The sequence below is a fragment of the Syngnathus floridae genome, chromosome 13 (genome assembly GCF_059516105.1).
Source record: "Syngnathus floridae isolate MCC-2025c chromosome 13, RoL_Sflo_1.0, whole genome shotgun sequence".
In the NCBI taxonomy this organism is placed as follows: domain Eukaryota; kingdom Metazoa; phylum Chordata; class Actinopteri; order Syngnathiformes; family Syngnathidae; genus Syngnathus; species Syngnathus floridae.
In genome coordinates this window covers 3,914,944-3,938,854 of record NC_142425.1, presented here as the reverse complement: position 1 = coordinate 3,938,854, position 23,911 = coordinate 3,914,944, and the positions used below count along the sequence as shown (strand labels likewise).

The following is a 23,911-nucleotide window of genomic DNA, read 5'->3' as shown; positions in this document are numbered from 1 at the left end:
CCACCTTCTTCATACTTACGTCTATTTCTTTAGCATATAGCTTCGATAACATTATAAGATCAAAGATAAGCAAAATAACATGTCAAATTTCAAACACTCAACAGGATTGTGTGGCTTTCAATAAAATTAGTGCAGTTGGACTGAACAAGCTGTCTAAACGGGAGACAAATAGGTCGGTGCAATGGATACAAAAATCGATCAATCTTCGTGTGCCAACCATTTTGAACATTACTGTGATGTTCAAAATGAACCATCCATGACCAAACAGTACACACCTGCCACCATTTCAAGAGCCTCTGATGAACCTCGGATTGATCTTCCAGTCAATTTTTCCAAGCAGAAGTCTCAAGGTTTTGCTAACAAACCATTCCCTTCATCTTGTCTAACAAAAGAGAGCCCCCAACGCGAGATGCTGCCAACTCTTGGCCGAGTGCAACACACTTGCATTTCGGATACTTCAAGAGTGGTGTGCAAGATCTTGAAACCGAGGTTAAATATTTTTCCTAAAAAGACGCATCACTTATTATTCATCAATGGGAACTTAGTGCTGATGATTTGGCCTCCATTATGTCTCATAATCCATCAAGCCAAAGTTTCCTAATCATCATCAACACATTTGCCACTTAAGCCTCCACAAATAGCAGCATCTTCATGCTCAGAAGAGAAAAGGCCAGAGGCTAATTTCATAGCATTGAGCGTTCCTTGAAGTGGCTTAGCCCAAAATCAAATTCAACCTCCCTGCATGGATGGAATTTGCATGTCATTAACACGTGAGCAGTGCATGCGCTGGCGACTCATTACAAAGCAATTTGGGATCCAACACAGGCAAACACTCAGCATATAATTCATCGCAAGAGCATTAGTAGGCAAATATTTATCTCATCATCGTCTTCACTTTACTTAGACCGCCGTCGTCATTGGCGCTGTATTTTCCTTTCTCCGACGGGTCATATCTTGGAAAAAAATAATAAAATACTTGACCGACTTGCTATCCATCCTTCCATTTTCCATACAGCGCTCATTAATGTATCGGACCAGGATCAAGCAGATAAGCAGCAAGGTACTCAGCCTGCACTTTTGTCATTGAGTGCTCACGCTCTCAAATGTAAAACTTTGTCTCCGAGATTTTTAATCACCACTTTGTGTGCCTCAAACGCCATGTGTCAGCCGTGTGTGTGTGTATGTGTCTGTGTGTCTGTATGTCTGTGTGCGCGCGTGCGTGTGCATGTGTGTGTGTCCGTGTGTGTGTAAGTGTGTGTTTGTAAGTGTTGTGTTTGTGTGTGTGTGTGTGTGTGTGTGTGTGTGTGTGTGTGTGTGTGTGTGTGTGTGTGTGTGTGTGTGTGTGTGTGTGTGTGTGTGTGTGTGCGTGGGTGGGTGGGTGCGTGTGTATGTGTGTGTGTGTTGCCCAACTAATTGGGAGCATTTTTCATTTTGGAGACACAGAGGCTGTTAAGTTGCGTGAATCCGCCCAAGTGCTTCTCATGTGGAGAAAGTAAAGGTCATCACATAGATAAACACATCTCGACGGATCACCAAGAGGTGCCACCAACAAACACGGGCGTGTCATAGAGCGAGCAGAAAACGGCTGACGGCTTTTTAAGCTAATTAAAAGACTCGGCTTCACTCACCTCCCTGAGTGGCATCAATGGGCAGGCGCAGGCTTAAGTGAATGTTGACTTCCCTAATGACGAACTGCTTCAGTGCTGAGTAAACGCGGCTGGCTGGCTGGCAAAGTGCTCTCTGCCACTCGATGCATCTCTCACCTCGGCGCTGGATCCGCGGACCAGCTGTTCGTCCACGCTTGTTATTATTTTGCCGTGTGTAATGATTACTCGGTAGCGCGGGGCCTCAGAGGCGCAAACAGGATGAGGACTGCTGTGTTTCTGTGTTGTCATCTTCTTCATTTGCAGCTAGACTGTTAGGATGGCAAATATTTTGTATTTGTGCTGCTCTCAAGGTCAGACAGTTTGATAAATTGGAACAATCTGAATGTGCAAGTTAATATATATACGTATATATACACATGTATACATACAAATATACGTATATACAAGTTGATATTGTGCTGGTCCGAGGAGGTAGTTGTCCTTCACAAGTCATCATGGATGTAGAAGTGCCAAAAGCAAAGCAGGTGATGATGAAAGCGTGACAAATCAGCCCTTTCTCTCCTTCTTTCTGCAAGTCGCTGTGCCACGGGATTGCAGCTTCCTTTTGAGTTTGGGAGTCAGTGAATCTCTCGGCTCACTGGTGTTCATTTCTATAATCCAATCTGGGTATAAAACCTTCCTTTGAACATCTACAGAAAGGCTGAAAGACAGCACATCTCCCTCACTTGCTTCTCTCGGCTGCTCTGAGTGTCCGACGCGAGTAAAGCTGGGATGAAGCAGATCTAATTAACTTTACGTATGCTGAGAGTGATGATTATTGTGCTGGAAGAATGAGTTGCCAGATGAGAACTGGAACCACTTCAAGGTTTTCTACGGGTCCCTCGTCATGATTTTCATCAGGATCAGAACAAGTGGCATTAAGACCAAATAGCAATCAAACGTCTTTCGGATATATTGACCAGATTAAATCATTTCAAAGTGCTTTTCATTGCTGTGAGTTTGTTAGTTAGCAAGCAGACCAAAATGTTGTCATCTACGTGCATAGTGGAGGGGGCTATTTGGTTCTATAATGTGGCCAGCAATGGTATTAAGTGATTCTTTGAAAATGTAAACACTGATTTCTAAAATAAAGTCTTGCATATTGGTTCTAATTGAGCAAACGTCACATAAATGAATGTCATCATTACTATCAACTAAGGCTGTTCTTTGAGCATGGATTGTGTCCACTTTAGTAATTGTTCGGGAAATGCAGATGTGATGAACACAAACTAAATTTGGAGGTGTAAACAGGGGTTGGATAGAAATCAGTGGCAATCGATGTCGTTAAGGGGAGATCAGAGGTAGTCCTAGAAAATTAGACCCACGATCCTGCATCCTCTGACCACCGCCTGCCTGCGCACACCTCCCACTTTCACGTTCCAACCAACCGGCAGTGCTCTCGCTGCTAGAATAAATTAGAAAATGAGGCAGAGCGCGAGTCGAGAGAGAGCTGGGGCGCCGCGCCGCGCCTTTCGCGTAATCCACACGCGTGCTTGCGCACAGTCAGGTCAGCGTTGCTTTTGCGCCTCGAGGTGTTTGCAGTCGAGCTGCTGGAGAGCTTCGTGAAACTTTCTCTTGACATTTTAGTTGCAGTACAAATATCGACGTGGAATGGAAGGATGGATGGATGAGCTTTGTGCACGAACGTTGGATCATCTGCGGCTCGGTGTGTGGGATTGATGCTCGTCACCACATCATTTCAAGTGGATTAAAAAATAGAAGATACAACAACGAGAGGAGGAGAAAAGACCAGGAATGCAACAACGGGGTCGGGCAGTCTTCTCTTGAGCACTTTCAAAGGCGCGTTTGTTGAAATGCTGATAATACAGCAGTGCTAAAAGAAAAAAAAAAGTACTTTTTTAATGCTGCCTAATTGTCTGTGCGTCAAAGCCTCCCCAACTTCGGATTTTATGTTGAGCAATTTCAAGTTACGGAACGAAGCGCTTCCTAATAAGGTATCTGACATTAATTCAAATCACGCAATGGTAAATGTTTCATCGGATCTGATTTTCATATGAATTATATTTCAGGTATTTGCATTCGTTTTATAGAACAAGAATGACTTTACTACTTTTTCTTTATTTTTTTTTATTGACTGTGGAATCTCATTTAATATTTAATCACCCAATGTTTATGGTGGGTCTCAAAGGTGCCACCCACTCTGAAGTCCAAACTGATACCATATCCATTCGCACTACCCATACATGCAAAATTCAATAAATTCAGATATTATCATGTCTATATATTTAGTAATAAGTTAGTAATAATATATATTTAAAAACGGAGTTATTTTGTTTTTATTTGTTTTTTCATTTCTGTTTCAACTCATCCTCCCCTCTTGATTTCCTTGAGGACTCTTTGGAAGTGCAAGAAGAATGAGGAGTCAGCGGGGACGGTGGAAGCAGCATGAGTGGCCCCTGCATCAGTGTTAGCCTGACGGCCTTCATGTTTCCATGCAAGTGGATCACGCTAAGCCTGCTCGTGAGCTGCATGTTGGCAGGGGCCCGGGCCGCCGCTGAGCCTGCATCGGCTGGCTTCACCGGCTCCACGGGGCCCCTGGGCTGGCTCCTGACAGCCAAGGGCCCTTTCCACCACTCGCAGGAGTTTCTTGATTTCACAGAGCGCTACCAGCAAGGATTCACCACAAAATATAAAATTTACAGGTAAAAATTTGCAATTACATGCAAATAACTTGGTTGTTTACGATCACCAAGAAAATCTAAGAAAGAAATGAATTCATGTTTGATTTTGCAGCACATGCCAGGAAGGAAAGTGTTGATTATTTATTACTTTGTAATGTCACTGTAAAAACTCCCATTGACGGCAGACGATCTTAAGGATAAATATTGGGTTGAATATTTTCTGCAAACCAAGCATGTGCATTTTTAAGCCCTTTTTAGATGTGCCCCTTAATTGCAGAATGCTATGGGAAGAGTGATATGGCAAACATTGGGGCTGCACATCAGTCAAATGTGAACATAGCACGGACTCGTCTGAGCAAATGTGATATCTGACCGAGCCAGCTGATGCGTGGCAGACTTTAGCGAATGGCTTCAGAGGAGGGCGTGTTACAAAGCACAGTGGGTGAGCGCATGTCGAAGCCTCGGGCTATTGTTGGAAAGCTATGCTCTGAGATTTCTTTAGGATGCAGAGACCCCCAAATTGGGGCTCAAAATCAACCTTGCACACAACGATACACATGAATTGTACTACACACTGTGAGTCTGTTTATGAAAAACATATTCTCATCATTTCACCTTGAAAATGGGCGGTCGCATGACGCAACAATCGTAGTTAGTAATATCCAGGTGACAACGGCAGGCAGGGATCCGACCTCTCTTGAATGTACAAATAACCAAAATCAGTGTGAAGCTCTCTTGGTGATTGTCTTTTGTAGTTTTAAAGGAGGCTGACCATTTAATTGCTTGCATACAAAAGGTGGAGTGCCCACAGCCATGTTTTGCACTATCTATTTGAGAAAAAGCTAGCCATCCACAACATTGAAATTGTTCACAGTCCCAATTTTGTACCATCACATGAAAGTGCAATTTCATGACTGGTCGTTGAAGTGCTGCAGCCAGGAGTGAAATTACAGTTGATGATTACATTTTCTGGATGAAGGCTCAGTTGCTAACCGCACTCAATTAAAAACAGCTCCGTCCTTGCCCTTGGTCCCGCAACTGTGTTCTTGTATTTCCTTTCTTCATCCTCAGGCTATTGTGAACTAGACATGTTAAGACATTGTGGTGGCTGGATGCATGTATTTCCCAATCAATACATTTGTTAAACAACATTTCTAACAAGCTGGGTTTCTCATTCTCACCTATTTTTTCCCCATTGAAGCCTTTAGTTGGCTTTCCTACAGCCCCCCCTGTCAAATAATTTCCTTTTCTGGCTCATAAATACTCGACAGAGTTCAGGCGGCCCCCGCCGTCACTGGGGCACGAAAGCCAGAGATGAAAGGCCGAAGGGAGTCGGCCTGAACTCGCAGGGAACCGACACATTGGTTATCACCCCCTGCTGGTGGGTGGTTACCAATTTGCAGGAACCCGACTGAACGGAATATTTCTGAAATAGCATAAAATGTAAAACATGATATCTGTCGGTCGGCAAGCACAGACTCTTGCATATGAGTAAGGTGCAAATTTAAAGAACGCAAGACAGTGATGTGAAATAACGTAGGTTTGGTAATTTGCTGTCTCGACGTATTAATGGACTCATTAAAGAGGAAACGATGAAACGCAGGTCTGAAAGCACTTGCGGGAAGCAATTTGACTGCAATGCATGCAGAAAATGTCAGGCAATTAATGTCAGTCCTCACTGACAATTTTCCTTCTCACACTGACAGACGGAGTTTCAGATGTTTTTTTTTTTTTTTCTCCGTAACAGAGGTGGAAATTGGTGGTAAAATGAGCAAAATCTTGCTATGCGGTTTTGAGAACGGGAGATGAGAGGCTGGCATAGTCTGGGCATCAGCATATTCATCAAAATGTCAGCTCCTCCTTTCTCCTCTTCATGGACCATAACTTTGATATCACGCCTCATCTGCCATGTTTTATCTGCTCATTTCTCTTGTTTCCTCGCAGTGTCTTAAAGCTTTGCTGGATGTAAATAGCCCTTGTAATTGTTCCACAATTATTAGGGATGCACGCTGCCGCTTTTTCCAGACTAAGTACGACTACTTATCTTGGAGTCCTCGCCAGCACCGAGTACCATTATTTGATATCGCCATTACATCTGGCAATTGCGATGAAAATGACAAAAAGCCTTATCATGAAAACATGTACCCTAAGACAAATCATGAATAAATGTGTGATGTTTTGAGTAAAATTTCACCAAAAGTAATTTTGTACTTTAGCTGCATTTTAGCAAAACCTCCCCCGAAGCGATTTTGAGATTGTCTTGGCACTGTTGGTCCATCAGGGTACTGTACTAAGTAATGTACTTTTGTGTGTGATTGTGTCGTGAGACAAGTCTTTTTTTTTTTTTTTTTTTCAAAACCGTACGTACACATGAATGACCGTATGTCCGCTGCGGCAGTTGAGAACGAGGTCAGTGTTTTGTCCCGCAGTCATAAGTTGACCGTGTCTTGAAGAAATAGCGCAAAGTCCTTCTCCTTATCAGCCGCAACCGCAATGACGAGGCCGTCAGCCGGCGCGGAGCTTATGACTTGTGACAAGTGTGAGAAGGAGGGAAGATCCCCACCCGCCGTAAAATGTGACGTTGAAAATATGAAGCAACACTGGTGGTTGTTTTCATACTTTTACGCACTATGCTGACACAAGATCAAACAGCCGAGATGCTTATTTTCATGTGTGTTTGTGTGCGGCTACACGGCAATACTTTTATTATAATTTATATTTGAGTTTTATCTTGAAATCGATGCGGTGTAGCTAGCCTCCAGAGAGTCGGCGTATCGTAAAGAGCACTGTTCTGGATACTGCCGTCTGTTTGTGTTTTGTGGATGTTTGCACCTTAGGTGGAAATGCACGCTCATGCTTCATTATGTATCAAACAATTGAGTGGCTTTCTTGTTTGCGCGTGAACGCACATCGGTTGTCAAACGCGCAATGACAAATTGCTATACAAAAGGGATCAGGAGGTTGGCTGTCAGCATAGCGTTGTGCAAATCAGGCTCCCTCGCTGACTCGGGTTGTTTACTATTGTCAGGAGTGCAGTGGCATTCATGGAAGCAACAAATCAATACGGCAATTTCCTTGTTTCATAAAAAGTCTCTTCCTGCACTTGTGCGCTATTGTCACGCTTCTTGTAGGATTTAACTGTGTCGTGAGGTTTGATTGGCTCATTACGATAAATCCGCAAATGGATTAAACAAGATACCATGCTTCTCTTAATTGTATTAATTTGTTTTATGTAATTGTTCTGCAGACCACATACGTAACACGCATGCTTTTCAGTCGTTAAGAATCATCGGTGGGAATCTCACCAACTCACAGTGGGCTCAGTTGCTGATTATCGACACAATTTCAATTGATGCCCATTCAGTCGAATAATCGAGGAAAAGCCTCAACCTGGCTTAGGCATCTCACCAAAACTGATGCTCAGAGCAGCATTACGCTTAAGTGTGTTGCCCCGCTCAGCAGGACTTCTTTTCTCCTTTCCAAGCAAGGTTACAGTACAGCACGCACAAATGGAACTGCGCCATTATATTTGCTTTCCTTCTGTGTGACATTTATTCATAGTCGAGTGATTAGCCGCATTGGGAGTACACTGTGTAGGTCAGCATACATTAGCATGTTGAAGAAACATTGAGAAGTTGCCCGTTGAATCGCTTGCGTTAGTTAACCTTGGATTTGAATGTTTTCCCTTTGGCTCCGCTGGGATCCTCTGGCGGGAAACAAGCATGCTTGGTTAGTTTGAGACTGAACGTGAATTATCGCCTCCCTTTCGAAGCATTCAGCCCTCTCATTGACTGGACACTCGAGAGGTGGGCTCACTCCGATGTCCTTGGCAAGTTGGGTGGGATTCGGGAGTACAATGGAGCTTGAGATGACAACACGAGCTGTTTGGAGGTTGATCAATAGTAGTATCGAAGGATGTGATGTTTTCTCCCGCTTTGCTTGAATTGACAAAAAGACATGCCTAATATTTTCATACCTAATTGTAAGTGAGAAGAAGAGGTTTAAGAATTGCAAAGAACCTTCATTCAACAATTCAAGGTTGTTTCAACCTATTGTGACTCTTCGTTCACAAACATAGAAGTCTAAACAGACCAAGCGAAAACAGCACTCACCCAATAGCTCCCTATGTAAACTTGTCAGACATCTTGGATTTTGCGCATTTTTCTCTCAGCTGAGCCTTCAAAACGCCCCTCCGAGTGGGCAGAAGGTTCATGCTACCTGTGCTGTTATGGTTCTTCCCGATTAGCCAAATAGCCAATTTGGTAGAAGAGGACGGAACTCTGATCAGAGATTATAGAATAAATAATTCAAAGCAATTATTTTCTGCCCACCTTATCTGCCGGTGAGGCACACGATGATGCCACATTTTCTTCCCCTGTTTGTTAAATGACTTGTCAGTGGCTGCGCTGAGTGCTCGTCTCCAGCATTGTTACGGTTGGTGTACTTTAACCGCATCGGCCGTTCCTCAGCTTGCTTGCCCAATTTGCTATGTTCAGCACAGGGTTGCACCCTCGAGCGGCCTCACCGAGACGGATCCGAGACAGCGGCCTTCTGACGGACAGGTAACAGGTTACTACCCCTTCGTCTGATCACAGCCCTGTAGCTGACTCCCGCTGGGATACGATCTCAGGAAAAGAAGAGCTGACAGGTATAGACGTGCATCCAGGCTCTCGTGTGTGATTGGCCATTAGAGGTACTGAAGAGCTCAGCACCAAATCAGTGTTGCAGAAGCATCTATCACTTTGTAGATGTGATTTTGTCGATGGTGTGCGCGTGTGTGTATAGAGTTCCAGTGTCAAGGAGTTAGAAGTGCATAACTCGCTCAAATGCAACCATTTAAAAAAAGATCCCCGTGGATGACGAATAAATATCTCTCATGGTGACTTCGTCAAGGGAGGGGCAGACATGAGAGCAGATTTAATGAGTTGTTTTCGGTTCCGTGTATTTCCCATGGGACCATTTTTATTGGTGGGAAATTGATTGGCAGCAGCCCTGCACCCGAAGGGACTGAATGATATTCCGGGCAATCGAGAATTGGTTTCAACTAGTCCAGCTTTGTTTGGCTGTTTGCTGCTGCCATATCTGTGGCTCCATTTGTCTTTATATAGGGGGAACGAAAAAATAACTAAAATGCATTTACCTTTCAAATACATCGGACAACACGTTGAGTAGCTATGAGATTGGAAGGTGTCTCATTTCCTTTGATAGGGTAAATCACTGAATATCCTGTATGCAATATTTAAGTAGTATTCATCTCAGTATCAAGCGTGTGGTTGTGCACTCGACAGATAAAGACGGCTTGGCATGCTCCAAGGCCAGGCTCGATATCAAATGCTTTCAGATTTAGCCTGCACCAAAAGAGGTGCTCACAGCAGCAAGGGTCTATCCAAGAAACCAAAAAAGGCAAAAAAAAAATAGCACATGGCAAGTGTAGATGAGAAAAGATTGGGCAATACATTCATGAATAATCCCCTGAAGTTAGAAACGCTGTGTTTTTTCCACTGTGCTGCAAAGCCAGAAGGAACAAAATAAGATCACACCTGCATGTGACCATTTTTTAACTAGTCAAATGACCTTGACTAGTTTCTTTTCCCATAATGAATGGTCAGCCTCCTCTTTGTGACATTTCAGAGAGTTTGGACGATGGAAGGTGAACAGCCTGGCCTTGGAAAGGCACGTGAACAACGGCTTGCCCTTTCCATTGGACCCGGAGTTCTTGCAGACCGTTCGGCTTCTTGGAAGGCGGCCCAGTCTCAGCGCCATCACTGACAACATCATTAGGAAATATGGAACACACTTCCTCCTCTCTGCCACGCTGGGAGGTAAATCCACGCAATGAAAATAGAATTGTCTTTTCCTTGCCTGCCCATGTTTGAATCGTTTCCGTTCATATTTTTCTTTGGGTCTGTTATAATAATAATAATAATAATAATAATAATAATAATAATAATAATAATAATAATAATAATAATAATAATAATAACAATTAATAATAACATTTCTGTTCTATAAATAATGCAACATAAATGTACTGTATTCAATGTAAGAGGAGTAAAAATCCACAAAATACAATAGGACAGCATAAACAATGTAACTGATTGCCGAGTAAAAACAAATATATATATGTAAAAGGGAAGCAAAAAATAAAAACAACCCTTAATTCAAATGTAAATTCAAAGCGGTGAAGTGGAATTTGGATTCTGCAGATAGTGGCAGGCATTTCCCAAAGTGCACAGACACTGGATTAATTAAATCTCCAACATGCTCAATCTGCCAGACATCGCAGGCGATTATTTGTTGTGATCTGTTAATCATCCAAAAGGTCACACATGCACGCACTCCAGGAGCTTGTTTTAAAGTCAGCCTCTCGATTAAACCGGAAATCAGCTGCGTGTGGTACTTCTCGACTGGCCTTGCATTTTATGCACTTAGATGGGGCCAAAATTGATGTTTTTTATTCGTTTTTTCAGCGTACATTTCCCATTGGACAGTCATGTTAGACAAGGTCGCTACACGATTAATCGGTTATCAAAATTGAGTTAGTGGCTAATTAATCGATTAAGTGTTGTACCTGTACTTCAGGCACTGCTCCTGTGAAAGGCACACTTTGTATTGACAACACAACAAAGACTGAGCGGCAGTTCATTTGCATGGCTCATTTCAACCAAACTAGGAGATAAAAATGGGACTGAACAATTGCAAAGATCTTTTCTTAAGACATTAAGACAAAAATTGTGAAATAATACATTAGCTATGATGAAAATTTGATTTTTTTTAGTGTATGAAAGCCTGAAATGGGAAGTGTCGTGCTCTTTGTACCGCACTTTGTTAGCTGCAGGCAGTGTTGAAATGAGCAGCGCATCAGCCATTAGAGCTCATTTTGGCTGAAGGATTTTTCAATTGCTAACTTCTACGACATGGCAATGCTCTGACAGCTCTGTATTTGCTCCAGAACTATCTGAGAGCCCTAATGGGACATTTGCATGATGGGAAAGGTGACATGAGCTGAAGCCACACAATCATCTAGTCAATAGTGGAGAAACACACACACACACTTGCACAAAATATATGAGATATATATATTTGTTGTTGTTGTTTTTTATTAGGTTCTCTTTAATTGAGTGTCCTTAATGAAAATGTCAGGAGTGTCCTTCAATGGTTGGGGCATTTGCACAGGCTTGCAAAATAGAAAAGTTTTATAAGATCTTACTGCAAACATGTTGAGTTTTAATGAAGAATTATTTGGATTAGTGATGCTTTAATTTGTAAATGAGTCTCTCGTTGTTGTTTTTGTTATTTGACTTGTCATTGAATCACCTCTAATGAGATTTGAATGTCAATTCATAGGAGAAGAGTCCTTAATGATCTTTGTGGACAAGCGCAAGTTGAGTCGATCGAGTGAGCTGAGTGACGCTAATGGCACAGCTGTGACTCTGGAGGCGCTCCACCAGCTGGCCGCCTCCTACTTTATCGACAGGGAGAGCACCCTGCACAGGCTGCATCACATGCAGATCGCCTCCACCGTCATCAAGGTAAAAGCCCAAATCCCGAAAATAAGATTTTAAAAATACTTTCAAAGACCCTAACGGTTAGGGTAAGGGTTAGGGCTGGGGCCTAACCCAAATCCCAACCCCCATTGTTTTTAAGATAGATGGAGTAAAAAAAATGTACACCTCATTGATGTGCTTTCATGTGAGTCACTCGGGTTAACAAGAACCAGCAGCAAATCAGTATTTTACACAAGTACAGAGGGTGAAAAAAAGGCGTACTATACATGGATGCTTTTTATTGTCAGTGCAATGGCATTAAGACACACATCGTCGAAGCTGTCTGTGTGTTTTGCGCTCGTGATGGACCGCCGGCAACTTTCAGATGGCAGCGTGTCAAAAGAGGTGCCGGGCAGCACGCTCGTTGTCACCTGCGATAGCCTTCTGAGGTGACGGAACGTGAAAGTCTTCTTCCGGGAGCAGGCAACGATCCCGTGCACTGTCTCGAGCGCTCTGTGGATCCGCTGTCGTTCTGCCTCGGTGCAAAATGTTCTTTGGGGTCACAAGCAGCTTTTGGCAGATTCTTTCCTGAGCAGCCCTCAGGGCGTGCGGACGCTGCCATGCCGTCTCAATGACAGCCGAGGTGTTTCCACCTCAGCAGAGTCCAGCAGAGATCGTATCTTGCTTTTGAAATTCATAATATGCTGTAGAAAGTTGTTGAAAAGCATCATGCTGCTTTGGTCTTGTGCGGCAAACATTTTCCCAGCTCAGCTACGAGTCAATGATGTGACGTGCCATCTGAGTTGACATCCACAAAAGCAGCAAGAGATGAAGCGAGGGCTCCCGTTTGCTCGTCTCTCTCTCTTGCGTGTGTTCTCTGGCTCGGAAGGCAAACAGCCAACTTTGCATATCGAGATATGCTTGTGCATGTAAATATCACTGTGCATTTTTTAGCACTTAATACCTTTGGGGTGTGTTCATTCATCACTCTGTCACTTCTTATCATGATCCATGAATGAAATTGGCTGAGTTTGCCCTTTGCACTGCACACTGAATTCTTAGCTGGTTTCTCACGTTTGTGTTTTTTTAATGCGTTTTAAGGCTCTTCTTGTAAACAGCCTGTCATCATCACACACTACGCTGGTCAAAAAAAACAAAAAACGTCAGTTTTGGGTATCCGGGCGGACTACCAACAGGAAAAAGCAAGCAAGCACAGGGAGAACCCACAAATTCCACACAGAGGTACTGAAACCCAGATTTGAACTCACATCCTCAGAAGAAGCATCCGCCGTGCATAAATCAAAAGTTCAACGTCTGCCATTTCCTTTGAGGGACTCTTTCATTTGTATTTGGCGTTGATGTGTCGAACGAAAGCGATTTGACGCCAGACTTGAAGAGGACACGAGCGTCCTATTTAGCAGGCCTTTAGCCCACGACGGAAGGACGACATTAGGTATGGCGGAAAAGCAGCATCAATCGATGCGCAACCTTTTGATTTTTCTAGCCCGGCCTGCGCTGTATTGAAGATTCATTAAAGTGCGAAAAAGGGGGGGGGGGGGGGGGGGCTTTCATCGATGGGGTGGAGAAGTGATAAGAAATGTCTGACCCAATTTGCTGCGCCTGCCTTGAAGATTCAGTCAGTCATGCGGTAGCACGCTTGACTTGTCAGAGCAGGAAGGAATGCCACTCGGACTGAGCTTCACATAACAAAAAAAGGCTGCTGAGGAATGGGCGCAGCAAAATTTGAAAGACAACCGCAACTCTGCCTTGGTCCCCGCTACTGGCGATGACTCTTGTTGACTTGAAACTCTGAAGCCCGAAAGATGGTTGGCCGAGGTAGCCAACGTTGAGCTTTCGCCAGGTTCGTTCTAGGTCGAAAATGGGCACAAAGTCTTTGGCCAGACGAGTGCCAACACTCAGTTTTTCTCATTGGCAAGAAATTTTTAACATATCCCAAAAATATTTGGCTAAGTCTGTCTCTGGCTATATCATCATTTCCTCTCGCTTCATTGTAACCATTGAAGATTCTAAAAAGTATTTGATCATTTCTTTGTTCAATGCTGGGTTTATATTTCTCAAAATAAGAACGAGTCAACTTGGCCACAGGTTTGTTTCATGTCAAAGTTGTTCTGACAACTCGGTTCATTCTATGTTCACAAAATATTTTGCGCTAGGTACATATTTTGAAAGAATTAGCTAGACATGTTTGTATCATGATATGTATGCTTGATACACCATATAAGGCGAACATTCCTGGCGCTCCATTGTGACATGTGACCAATTATTTGTTATTTTATATTTCACCTATTATGTGTAAAGCATAATATAAATGAAGTTTTATTGTACTGTATTGTTATTTTTATCATTATTGTTATGATTATGGTTATTTTACAGTACCTGGCATTTTTTAATTTTGATATTTGCCTCCTCCCATAAAAGTCGGACTGCCTTTGCCCCATTGAGACTTTGAGTATCTTTTTTTTCCTTTGGAGACTGCACAATATTCTCATTGTGATGCTACCCAGCCCATTTTATTTGTGTGCGTGGTTGAAAAGCTGATTCCTCCCTGCTTGACATTGGCGTGTAAGGCAGCTCAAATTCTAAACGATAAACAGGCACAATTGCATCCAAGATGCAAATGCAAATCTACGCATCTCGTATTAGGCAAATGACAGTTTTTCAAGGTGTTGAAATGAGGCAATTTCCAACTAAGCCACGCTTTTCATGAACTATTAAAGCCTCTCCATTTTTTCTTCCAGTAAGCAAAATGGAGCGGAGGGCTTCATGTCATCTCACAACGCGAGCACTGCAAGTGACACTTTATGCTGTTTTTGTGGAATTATTCATGAGTGCAGTTAAAGGTTCATCAGTAAAATACACTCGTGCAACTGGCTTGCTAATATGTCGGCTAATTCTTTCATTTTTAAATAATGGATGTGCCTCAGAGCCATGTGTCTCAATGGACCATGTTAACAGTTTAAATACTGCGGGGGCAAAGTCAACGACTTGCAGCAATGACTCAGAGGTATGCTGCAATATGATGTCATGAAATGACTTTCTTATCTGTTCTGCATTTCTTGGTCCTAGAAACACCTTTGACTTTTACATTATACACTGCGCTCCTTTCTCAGGGCTTAGCTCCTTCATTATTTATAAAATAACAAAAATGATCCAGCAGTGCATTCACCCTTGCCTGTGGCTGTTAGTAACATAGATGGACAGATACTAGTTAAACGGACAAACGGATGGATGGATACCGAAACCTCAAATAAATCTGCACAGGAGATTTGAATGGCTCTCGACTCCTGCATGGGTGCAGGCCAGTGGTCACAATTGACGTCGTCCATGAGCCACTCTGAAGCCGAATGCCGTTAGAGCGGAGCGGCGGCAGGGTGAGTGAGCAGTAATTGGATATGATGCGGCAGCGGAGGGCTTTTCATCAGCATAAGCGGGCGCGCACACACCAAGCGGCAACGTCCCGCGTAAGTAGCCAGACAATTTGAGCACTTATCCTCAATAGGGTCAACTTATGGGTCTTTCCCACATGACTGTACATGTGAAACCAAAATAGTGGAGCCCACAATTCCAACCAAACGTGGTGGAGCGACATTTACTGGTTGTGCTGCACATAAACGGAATAAGAAATGGACTCTGAGTGTTCAAGTTATGTAAGTCTAGGTCTCATGCTCTAAAGCATAGGTGTCAAAGTCAAGGCCCGGGGGCCAGATACGGCCCGCCAAATTATTTTATGTGGCCGGCGAAGACAACCTGTCCATTAAATTCATGTCGTTACTAAAATTGCAAATTGTCTTCACTTTTAAAAACTTCTTTTAAAACTATAAGTTTTCACAAGTCTGGTTTGAAAACATTACTTGTCAGTTTTGTAGCTTACATTGTATATAATATGAGGCGTTCATACATTTATTTGGGTTGACAGTCATAATGGCCCTCCGCAGGAAAGTCACTACAATGCGGCCCGCAACAAAAATGAGTTTGACACCCCTGCTCTAAAGCATAGGTTTCAAAGTCAAGACCCGGGGGCTAGATACGGCCCGCCAAATCATTTTATGTGGCCCTCGAAGACATATTATGCATCAACTTCATCTGTCAATATTAAACTTACAAATTGTCTTCACTTTTAAAAAAATACAGATATTGCTAGCAATTTTTGTTACCTTTGATCTTTTAAAAATAGAACAGTTTTACAGTTTTTACTAGTCTCCGGTTTCAAACTTATTCATCAGTTTGTTGACGGTCATAATGGCCCTCCGAAGGAAACTATGACTACGATGCGGCCTGCAATAAAAATGAGTTTGACACCCCTGCTCAAAAGCATTTTTTTCTTTTTAGAAAGTACTTTTATTTATTTGCTAAGTTCTCTGTTTTTGCCTCTTTTAAATGTTGTACTCTTCATCATCATCGCCCTTGCGTATGAAATGAACCACACACATGAATCTACCTTAGCGTGCTTAGTAGAAATGTCAAGCATTCATTTAGCTGACAACGTCCTTGTCCTTACCTCCGTGTCCTCTGCTGGATGACTTTTTCAACAACAAACTGCAACAAGCTGCGTATGCAAACGAGTACTGCTGAGTGTTTTATCCCTCACAAACAAATCATTTGATCCAAGTCACGACAGTCCAATAAAAGAGATAACGTAAATGAATCAGGTTCATCATTGCAGTGGGGAATGGCTTATTTCTCCACTGTCAAATCATTTGTTTTCGAGCATCCAAACATTGAAATATCTTTAGTGCTCGTGTTGCCTCCAGCAAGTGAGTGACATCACCTTCATCTTTTTCTTTAGCTGTCTTACCAGCCTGTTTATCTCAACCTGCATTCGCATACCGAGCAAAATAGAAACATAGCGCTTTTTTTTCCTCGAACTGAATTGAAAAATAGGAGTCTACATCATATTCTGGCTGTGTCCCTTTTCAATTGGATTTAATCGTGATGCATCTGTGTTGTTCCCCTCCCCGTTTAGGTGACTGAAACAAGGACAGGCCCTCTCGGATGCAGTAACTATGACAACCTCGACTCCGTCAGTTCTGTTTTGGTTCAGAGCCCCGAAAACAAGATTCATTTGCAAGGTTGGCCATTCATAATTGAAATCGCACCATTTCGGATGGAATTGTCACACTCGCTCTTTTCTGGCAAACTTGTGTCGCGAGCAATCGAGCTGGCTTTAGTCCCATTTTTTTTTTTTTTTTTTTTTTTTTACAATCCGCATTTGGAGGACTTTGAAGTGTCAACCAGGCGGTAATGACTGAGAACAAAAGCAGCAGAATTGTGAAACGTTCAATCAGCATATTGCATGCGATGTAAAATGTGTCAGAACACGAGAGAATCCGAGCGAGCCGTATTGCAGAAACATTTGTCTTCCATGTTCTCTTCCCCGACCGACTCAGGCCTTCACGCCATCCTGCCGGAATATCTGCGGGATACGTTTGTGCAGGCGGCGCTCAGCTACATCGGCTGTAACGGGGAGGGCCGCTTCGTGTGCCGCAACAATGACTGCTGGTGCCAGTGCGCCGCCGATTTCCCGCAGTGTAATTGCCCACAGTCGGACTTGAGGTCCATGGAGGACAGTTTGCTGCAAATTCGACATTCTTGGAACATGGCCAACCAGGACTTTGTGGAGTCAGGTCAGTGTTTTTGTTCCCATTCACATTCTGTGACCTTTTGCTGACACTAGCGAAAGCTGACAAATATCCAATGATGAGGCAAACCTGAGCTTTTTAGGGGCCAATCTCCAAAGCAGTCTGACTTTCAGATCAGTCAGAATTAATAAATTCTAAACGAGCACCATATCTTAACTTGTGCTTATATTTGTTTGAAAGTTGCTCAGAGACTTGCCTTCCCTTGTGCTCCATGTCAGAGTTATTTTCTCTCCAAAAAGAAATAAGCTCTGGAAAAGCTTTTGGCAGTTCATAAAAGAAAAAAAAAAAAAGCAATACCCCAAGCTGTTATTTAGCTCTGCCGTTTTTCATTATCATATGCATCAAACAATTTCACTTCCAGTTAGCCCGGGAGCTGCCCATGTGGCCTGCGTGAAGGGATTCTCTCATTTGGTCTGATTAAATTAACCAAATATACTCGGAGCAAAGCGGAGAAGGCTTGTGTGTGAAAATTGAAAAAAAAATAAAAAAGAGAGCGCTCACATTGTTCCGCCTGCCTTCCAGACGAGTTCCAGAACTTTGTTCGGAGGCTCCCCACGTTGTACGCTTTGAACGCATCGGCCATCGAGTACTTGTGGAAAACGGAGCCGGCCATTCATCAGCGCTACAAACAGCTGGAGCTCAGCAGCCGGCAGCTTCTCGCCAAAGCCGGCCGCATCGTCAACAAGCTCTTCAGCCTGAGCAAGAGGTGCCGCAGCAAGCCCAAAATCCTTCTGCTGAGGGAGAGGTGAGCATGTCTGCCATTGTTCGAGCATTCCTGCTGACCTTGCTTTGGACACGCTGGCAAGTGCTCACGCCTCCGGCCGCACGTCACATGTCCTTTCAAGCAATTGGAAAGTGGCACAGCTCATTTCTTTTCTTTGGCGCAGCACTTTTCGGCGTGGCCTCGACTCAACATTATGCTAATCCGCCACACGATCTTTGAGATTCAGGGTTCCTGATGTTGGCTTCAGTTTCACATCTGATTATCAGGTTGCATTTATACACAAGCCGCCTTACTGTAAGGAAATTGACTGTACTCGAAAAATCAAAGTTCTGCTGGATTTTTAAGCTTTTGGTGAAGATAAGACAAAGCAACAATTTGGATCCTGTTTTTTCTCCATGTTCAATCTACACTGCGTGAGAAACCAAATAATCATTCGCTGTGATTTTTAGGGGAACTGAATAACTGAAAATAAAACATGTTTCTATTCATAATTGGTTTCCACAAATTTAAATGATTGTGATGATGGATATGAAGAGCGGTTAGAAGAGAGCAGCGTGAGGAGTCAGCTCGTTCTTTGCCTGTCGCTCAAACTGTGTCTCCATGACACTTTACATGTCCCGCTGACACCGTGTGCATTCGGATGGCGCAACAGCTTCCTCTCGCCTGCTGCGAGCAGCCTCGGCTGCAATGAGATGTGCATGACAAACAGATGGCAAACGTAGGAAACGGAAAACCTTTGAACACACTCACGATATAAGGAGATGAATTACAAATTGTTAGGTTGTTCTCGAGTTTAACAAATCTCTCTCTCTCTCTCTCTTGCTCTTTCTCTCTTTCTCTTCTTCACATCCCATTTGAGGGGCAGGCCTCTCTCTCTCTCTCTCTCTCTCTCTCTCTCTCTCTCTCTCTCTCTCTCTCTCTCTCTCTCTCGACATATATATATATATATATATATATATATATATATATATATATATATATATATATATATATATATATATATATATATATATATTTATATATATATATATATATATATATATATATGGGATTCAACAAATGGTTTCTTGAAAGTGACATGCATAGCCTACTTGCCATGCAGTGTGTTTGCACCTCCTATTATTCTGATGCAGTGAATCCAATTGCACATTTTATTTATGGATCCTCTCTCACTGGCCGAAAATTAAGCCTCAGGGAAGAATTATCCCAAATTGCGACCATGTGTTCTAATACATGACAAGTTATATGTATTGGATGTATCTGAAAAATGTTCAGTGTGAATTTATTCACATGTGCTTTTCAGAGCAATCTCAATTTCCCAAAGCGTACGCTCCTTGATGATAGTTGCGTGGCGACGTCAACACTACAGACAAAATTGCTCTCATCGCAAGGCACGAACAGTGTGTCCTGTGCTTGGAAATTCGCAGTCTGATCACGACATCTCTGTTACACCTTCTCCTGGCTAAGTCACACCCTGGCCGCTTGCGCTCAGAACAACGTGCTGGGCACAACACAGTGTGTATTAGATTTGAGCATATGAAAGAAAAATTGTCAGCCCTGACTAACAGGGATGGGAGAGATGAGATAGCAGCACACATCGCATTTTGTCATTTGTTGTTGAAAACACAACTCAAGCGGCCTGAGCACGAAAAGTCAAAGTGTCGTCATGAATTGTGTTTTTCGCCGGGTTGTTTTTGGTTTGGTTTTGTGGTATGTCTTGGGTTTTTTTTGTGGTTTGGCTCATGTCCCTCGCCAAGCTTGTATGTCCACCGGCTTTCGTCAGGTGGCCCTTGTGTCGACCAATCGGCTCCCTCGGCCACTTGTGTCGTTCAGGTGTTCCTCATTGGGTAGCTTGTGCCCTGCTTCTGTTCAGTCTTGTTGGATCATTGCGTCTGTTTGTGTTTGCTGTCAGTTGTCCTGTTGCCAAGTCAAGTCATATGTTTGTAACTTCGATTCAATTTTCTATGGACTTTTTTTTTTTTCCATGTGGCTGTTTACTTCCTTCTTAGGTCTTTTGACATTAAAAGAAATTGACAGAAACTTTATTATAGAGAAATACAAATATGATGGTTGGTAAATCAGGACCTATGGGACATTTTGCATTTCTATTATTTGTGTACGTTTATTTAAATGTATAGGTGGTAGGTGGTGTGTATATGGGCATGTATGTATATGTATGAACATATGCACTAGGTGTTGTAAATATTTACATGCGTGTTTAGATGTATGCATGTGTACTGCATATGCCTACATGTAATACTTAAAGGTAAAGAGGTCAGGGCATTTACAAGCTATTCAGCTTCAGCCTTAACCCTTTCGGTCAGCCTTCTGAACTTTGAGCATTTTGTTTTGTTTTGTTTGTGTGTTATTGTTTTTTTATTCGCTTTCTGTGGATATTATCGTATTGAATATGATGTACCGTAATTGCCGGACTATAAGGCGCACCGGATTATAAGCCGCACCAGCTAAAATTCATGGATATTTTAGTTTTTTTTCTTACATAAGCCGCACCGGACTATAAGCCGCACGTGCACACGAGTTTTTTTACAAAGAAAGACAGTTCATAGAAAGCCTTTTTAACGTTTTAATAACATACTTGAACATGTCTTTCTAAACATTGCCTATGACGCAGTAGTAGTACCGCAGCAACGCGGAACTGTGCACGCGAGTTATTAGCAAAGAAAGACTGGACACAGAAAGTTTTTCTAAAGCTTTAATAACATACCTTAACATTTCTTTCCAAACACTGCCTGTGACGCGGCAGTAATACCGCAGCAACACGGAAGTAACACAGCAAAGTCACTGAGACGCGGCGGTAACACAGCAGCAACACAGCAGCAACATGGTAGCACAGCACTAACAGGGCTGGTTAAAAAAAACATACCGTAAAAGTAAAAAAAGAGCCGTCTTCATCTTCCTCCTGTGCACTGAAACCATCGAAGTCTTCCTTCTTAGTGTCCGATTGGAATAGCGTTAGATATCCTTCGCCTCACACTTTCTCAGTCTCTCTTTCGTCGTCGCTTTTATGCATTTCTTCGAGTGTGATGAGGGTCTGTTCATTCTAATCTTATTCATGCACGAAGCGCTAAATTACATTAAACTAGCAGCGACACGTATAGCTTAAAAGCGGCATCATATGCATTTCTTTTGTCCCCCATAATGATGGTTTGTGTATAAAAGCTTCGCATGCGAAAAAAATCTTATATAAGCCGCACCTGACTATAAGCCGCAGGGTCCAAAATTTTGGAAAAAAGTTGCGGCTTATAGTCTGGAAATTACGGTATATATTTTGCTGATCAAAATAAACTGAACTAAACTAAAAACTAAAATCTCTTGCAATCTTTCCCCGTCTCCCTGGTTCCCTTCAACCTCGCATACCCCTCGTGACAGCTGGGTTATGGAAAACAGTTAATTACTGCATCATACTGGTGTGGATGTGATAACTGAAATTGATTAGCCAACTGATTTCCTCTAAGTATGGCACACACCAGCAGCACTAATAGTGCTAACAACATCCATACATATTGTTCAGTAATTTAGTTTCTGGAAACATTCCACCGTTGGTTTGTTATCGTGCAGATAAGCCAACAATGACTCAGACTTGATGAGCTGAGTAACCGTGTCAATATTGAATCAAAATTTGTGAATAAGTCTTGTCCGTGTCTGAAAACTGAGGCGCCTGTCATGTGTCTCTGTTTCAGATCCGTGAGCTACTGGTTGAACTACATCCTCTCCATAATGTACTGCAGCGAAAACAATCAGATCGGCTCGTACTTGGAGGAGATGCGCAGCTGCTCGTGCCCCTATGAGCATCCCTCCTGCCAGAGCGCCATCCCCTGCGCCGTGGGCGAAGGCACCGCATGCGGCTCCTGCTCCTACGAGAACCGCTCCCGCTGCGCCACGTGCAACCAGGGGTACATGCTCAGTCAGGGCACGTGTCGCAGAGAAGTTCCCGACTCCATTGACCATTACATCGGCTTCGAGACGGACCTGCAGGACTTGGAGTTGCGCTACCTCCTGCAAAAACGGGACGACCGCGTCGGCATCCACGGCATCTTTGTCAGCAACGATGTCAGGCTCAATAATTGGTTTGACCCGTCGTGGCGCAAGCGAATGCTGCTGACGCTAAAAAGCAACAAATACAAGTCAAACCACGTCCACATGCTTTGGGGGATTTCTCTTCAGATTTGCCTTAGCAAGAACATCACGGTGGATCCGATGCTTTCTGTCTACATCAATCCCTTTGGGGGGAGTCATTCGGAGAGTTGGATCATGCCCACTGAGCAAAACAACTACCCTGACTGGGAGAGGACCAAATTAGAGCTTTCCCATGACTGCTATAACTGGACACTGACTTTAGGCAACAAGTGGAAAACCTTTTTTGAGACAGTTCACTTTTACTTACGGAGTCGGATCCGGGGCCCGTCGAGCAACGGGAACGCAAGTGTCTATTACGAACCGCTGGAGTACCTGGAACCAGGGCAAAATTTTGGCTATATGAAAATAAACCACATCCAAGTGTACGGGTACAGCATGCACTTTGACCCGGACGCAATCCAAGACTTGATTTTACAGCTGGACTACCCGTACACTCAGGGATCGCAAGACTCGGCCCTGCTGCAACTGCTAGAGATCCGGGACCGGGTTAATCGTCTTTCTCCGCCCGGGCCTCAGCCTTTGGATCTCTTCTCGTGCTTGCTGCGGCATCGGCTCAAACTGTCCACCACAGACGTGGCCCGGATCCAGGCTGCGCTGCAGACCTTCAGCACGAAGCAGCCCAACTCGATGGAATATGAAACAACCAAATTATGTAGCTAATAAGTGGGCAGGCGGCCAGCCGCACAGATGGCCAAACTGTCGTCATGCATACTCCCGATGACGGTTAAGAGCATTTCTGGAAAGGATGTGTGAGGGACGCTCTCAAGGTCGTCATCAATCTCAAGAGGGCACTTTCAGCCTCCACGTAAATGTACAACATTAGGCTCGCTCACTTTTCCTTTTTTTTTTATATAAAACGGAAATACGTACGCTAGAGTCAAATTTTACGATCGCTATTAAGTTGACACCACCAGGGCACAAATTTCAAGAGCAAAGAAAAGCCTTTGTTACGGTTCAGACAATGTGATGCATATATTTTTCCACCGCCGTATTTTCTCTTTTTGTTGGCAGCCTGTATTTTGCGGTCAAGACAAACACGATTTTTTGCTGATATATCCCGACCTTTGATTTGAACTCGTGACTTGAGTGGCAGCTCCTGTTTTCAGAGTTTCCTGTGACGATAACAGTTTTTGAAAGATCAAGTCTTACACGTATTTGTATGAAGCGACTATATCCAAGAAATAACATGTACTCCACAAGAATTGTTCAAAATACACCATGATCACAATATGTTACATGTGTGTTTATTTTTATATTATTGTGCTTTGTGGGAAAAAAATGTTGAGTATAAAATTGTATTATAGAAATTTTGTTAATACACCAAATAAAAAGCTTTTTACGTGTGATCTGTAGCTAGCATACGTGTCTTGTGGGGGGACACAAAGTGCATTTCCCCAATATCGTATGACACATTGAGTTTTGAGAAATTCAGTTTTCCTCATGAACTGAGTGGGGACTGTAAAGTCTAGCTCACCCTTTGGAATTTGCATTTCATATTTACAAAAATAGACCTAGGAATGCCAAAATTCGTAATTGCAGTCATTTTTGTTCCACTGACGGTGTGGCATACATGTGAAATGTGCTTGACTACATA

At 43.1% G+C, this 23,911-nt stretch overlaps 1 protein-coding gene across 1 annotated transcript; it reads left to right on the top strand.

Annotated features, from left to right (window-relative positions):
- Nucleotides 1-3,053: 3,053 nt before the first annotated feature.
- On the top strand, nucleotides 3,054-23,661 carry LOC148388167 (BMP/retinoic acid-inducible neural-specific protein 3-like). The gene is made up of 8 exons (XM_088394689.1): nucleotides 3,054-3,601; nucleotides 3,999-4,309; nucleotides 9,920-10,110; nucleotides 11,636-11,820; nucleotides 16,760-16,865; nucleotides 17,184-17,420; nucleotides 17,958-18,180; nucleotides 21,861-23,661. The coding sequence occupies exons 2-8, from the start codon at nucleotides 4,053-4,055 to the stop codon at nucleotides 22,975-22,977; spliced, it is 2,316 nt and encodes a 771-aa protein (XP_088250815.1). The 5' UTR covers nucleotides 3,054-3,601; nucleotides 3,999-4,052; the 3' UTR covers nucleotides 22,978-23,661.
- Nucleotides 23,662-23,911: the final 250 nt, after the last annotated feature.